The sequence below is a fragment of the Humulus lupulus genome, chromosome 1 (assembly GCF_963169125.1).
Source record: "Humulus lupulus chromosome 1, drHumLupu1.1, whole genome shotgun sequence".
NCBI lineage: Eukaryota > Viridiplantae > Streptophyta > Magnoliopsida > Rosales > Cannabaceae > Humulus > Humulus lupulus.
The window spans coordinates 304,853,318-304,856,646 of NC_084793.1; the positions used below are offsets into that span (position 1 = coordinate 304,853,318).

Below are 3,329 nucleotides of genomic sequence, written 5' to 3' on the forward strand. Positions count from 1 at the left end.
CAACATTTACAGACTTAGAAAATTATAACAGATAGATTATAAAACTGTTATTCGTATTTTTGTAATTATTGTAAAATTTCATATTTTTTAAAAATGTATGAAATTTACAATGCTATATGTAATTTAGCCCAAGATTGAAAAGACTTTTGGAAAGTAAGCACTTTGCATGGCGAAACTACCAAAGTATATTGTTATTAGTTAAACTTTTCATAGGACCATCCGTCGTTTCCACATAAATTGAAATTCTTCTTAGTCATAAGAAAATCCCTTAATTTTAATCATGCTATTTCGCTTAGTTGAAGAAGGTATTTGAATGTTGGAAAAGTGTCCGATGAAATGCCACAAAGAGATGATATTTCTCAGAACAACAAGATTTCTGTCTCATATCAATACATCAACCCTCTTAGATTTTGTATTTATTTCAACTACGTAAGTTCATCCCTAACTGCAACTTGTACACGAAAATTGGTAGGATTGAGCAAGGTTGTAAATGGAAATTAGAACCATAGATGACGTTATGGTCATTAATCCATCAATAGAGATTGGCATGGACGATATTTAGAAAGGAATATACCAATTTCGAATTAGGCCTACACGATTGTCATGTATTTTGTTGAATGACAATTCAGATCGTGTGTTTTACAACATAGATCAAAATAATACCATAACCAAATTTTGGTCATAATATTTTCAAATATAATTTTTCATACTCAGCTCATCAACTATATTCTCTACTACGGTGAACATTTCTCATCACCAACGACCAAAAAAAATTGATCTTATAAATAAAAATATTTTTAATAAAAATTGAGTCCATGGTACTATTTTGATCGATTTTGTAAAACATATGATTTGAATTGTCATTTAATTAACAAAACATAGAGGTGAAAATGATATTCTCTTTATTTAGAACTCTTAAATGACTATCTTTCTTGTATAACCGTTGTTTAAATTTCTTTTCTTCTTCCGAAAAAAAAACTGCTGTAATTTACCAAAATGAAGAAAGAGGAACTTTTTTACAATTCTGGAATAATTGGTACAACAGTTAGACCGAGCTTACAATTTTGTGTGAATTTGTATTTTGTACAGTTCATTGTTCATCCCTAAACCAGTACTGAAACACGTAGAAAACAAATCCCAAGCATAGTCCAGCAGCTACCAAAAGGACAATTATTTGAACCCACAAAGAGGATTCAAAAGCCTGCAGCAAGAAGGCATTCCATGACCAATACCAAAAAACAGAGAAAATTGTACCTATAATTGCACCAACCACCACTTGGCTTAGCGTATGAAGCCGTTGCGAGACTCGTAACCATGTCTGCAAACAAGGATCAAAGGATCATCAGCCACCTATCTTTCTCAAGTTTATGTCAAAGAAAAAATGGCTTCTGGTTCACAAGCAATCCATTTATGGAATTGAAAGAACTATCTTGTTTTCGACCGAATAGTATAAGGATCATCATACTTACAAGATATGAGCCAAGAATCAAGATGAATCCACTGATTGCAAGTGTAATATCATTAATCCCTAGCCATTCCACAACTGCCACAGTGGAAGAAAAGAGCAACATCACCATATGATTAAGATATAAGGCTAATACTTCTTTCTTATTTCCTTGGAAGGAAGGAAGCTGTAAACATGGTAAGGAAAGGGGATTACTTACCTGAGAAATTGACAAACATAAAATTGAAGAAAATGGATTGAGCATGAGAAGAGGGCATTCCAGGGTCCGATTTCAATGCAGAAGCAGGTCTTTCTTGGTTTAGTATTCGTTTTAATGCAACAGATAGCAAAGCATTTACAATAGACCCCATGGCAAACCAAACGGCTTCTGCATCATGCCTCCCAAGAAGCACAGCAGCAAAAATTCCAGACACAATCCACTTACTCTGTCCACCATCAAATGACACATTAGCACCATCAAGAAAAAAAAACTAATCAGCTAAAAGTTCAATATTTTTCAGATACACATTCTTTCAGAGCCCAAGTTTTTGAAATTTCACAAGAATCTCTCTTTTAGTAATCCAATCTCTAATTTTATTACTAATCTACATACCAAGATAAGAAGACCATCTGTGCAGTTCTGAGGATGTATATAGATAAATCCATTCTCCACAAATGAACTCTTGTAACCATTAGTTACTCTATCCAAGCTGTTAATTTGTAGGCATGCATATAACAGCAAGAGAAACAACACTACATAACTGCTTAGAGACCATTACTTTGAATTGGATTTTTAGACAAACACTTGATAAGCTTTTTTTTCACATGAAAATCTTGAAAGAGTACATAATACATATGCGTTGAAACATCAAGAAATAATTATGCTTAATCCATCAGATAAAAACTAGTGGAACCCAGAATTCTGGTAACCGAGATTCAGCCAAAAAAAAACCAACCCATGATTGAGAAAGCAATGAATAAATTACTAACCAGTCGATTAAGGGTTGATTCGAACCCATTACTCAACAACCCAGAAGACCCACCAACTAAAGCTTCTTGTTCAATCGTTTTAATACCTTCTTCACCACCATTACCGTTCCTAAAAGAAGAAGTTTTAATCAACTCAAACATGGTATTGGAACCCAAGTAAGTAAGTTTCCTCCGACTGTGAGACAGGCCTTTGGTGAGCACAAAAGCGCTCGAAAGAACCAATTTTGATGTGGGAAAATAGGCAAGCGTGGGAGAAGCTGTGATGGGTTTGAAAGATTTAAGGCAACAAGAAAGGCCGGGAAAGAAGTTTATATTGGGCTGTGGTAGACCAAGGGTGGTCGTCCCTGCCATTGTCAGTCCACTTGAGATGGCAGAATGTGTCGTATACAACATCAGCCACGCTAATCCCACTATTCATTAAGCTTTGTTTGGATTAAAAAAAGAAAATGGAATATTCATTAGGTCCGGTAACTGTATTATTTTTGAAGAGTTAGATTCTGAAATGGAAATATTAAAATTATATTTCTGAAAATGAGATTGGTTCAATATCTGTAAACTGTTTGAGTTGTAAACGTGTTTCTGAATATGTGATTGATTCAGTTTAATCTAAATATTATTTTAACTTTATATATTTTATATATGATATTAAATTTTGATTTATTAATAGATTTAATTAAGTAAAATTTAATAATAATGCATTGATTAAATTCATAACAATATTGCATTGTTATTAGAATTTGGTTTTAGGGTTTCTAGAAAATAAATTTAGAAAGTTTTGAAAACGTGATTTTCTCATTTTCCGTTTTTCTTCATAAAATTAGGATATAGTTTTGAATTTTATTTTAAAAAACAGACAATTAATATGATGGACCCACATATTTTAAGTATTCCAAAA

The 3,329-nt window shown here is 32.7% G+C and overlaps 1 protein-coding gene across 1 annotated transcript; it reads right to left on the reverse strand.

The window, feature by feature from the left end:
* Positions 1-997: 997 nt before the first annotated feature.
* LOC133812664 (lipid phosphate phosphatase epsilon 2, chloroplastic) lies at positions 998-2,846 on the reverse strand. The gene is made up of 4 exons (XM_062246461.1): positions 2,435-2,846; positions 1,665-1,890; positions 1,470-1,543; positions 998-1,318 (listed from the first exon to the last, which is right to left on the reverse strand). The coding sequence occupies exons 1-4, from the start codon at positions 2,825-2,827 to the stop codon at positions 1,091-1,093; spliced, it is 921 nt and encodes a 306-aa protein (XP_062102445.1). The 5' UTR covers positions 2,828-2,846; the 3' UTR covers positions 998-1,090.
* Positions 2,847-3,329: the final 483 nt, after the last annotated feature.

What these genes read in the sequence shown, in the direction of transcription:
- LOC133812664 (XM_062246461.1), bottom strand. Translation starts at nt 2,827, where the DNA reads ATGTTGTATACGACACATTCTGCCATCTCAAGTGGACTGACAATGGCA. An exon ending in TATGTTTGTCAATTTCTCAG is followed by an intron (nt 1,544 to 1,664) that starts GTAAGTAATCCC and finishes CCACTGTGGCAG; the next exon opens with TTGTGGAATGGCTAGGGATT. An exon ending in TGATTCTTGGCTCATATCTT is followed by an intron (nt 1,319 to 1,469) that starts GTAAGTATGATG and finishes CCTTGTTTGCAG; the next exon opens with ACATGGTTACGAGTCTCGCA.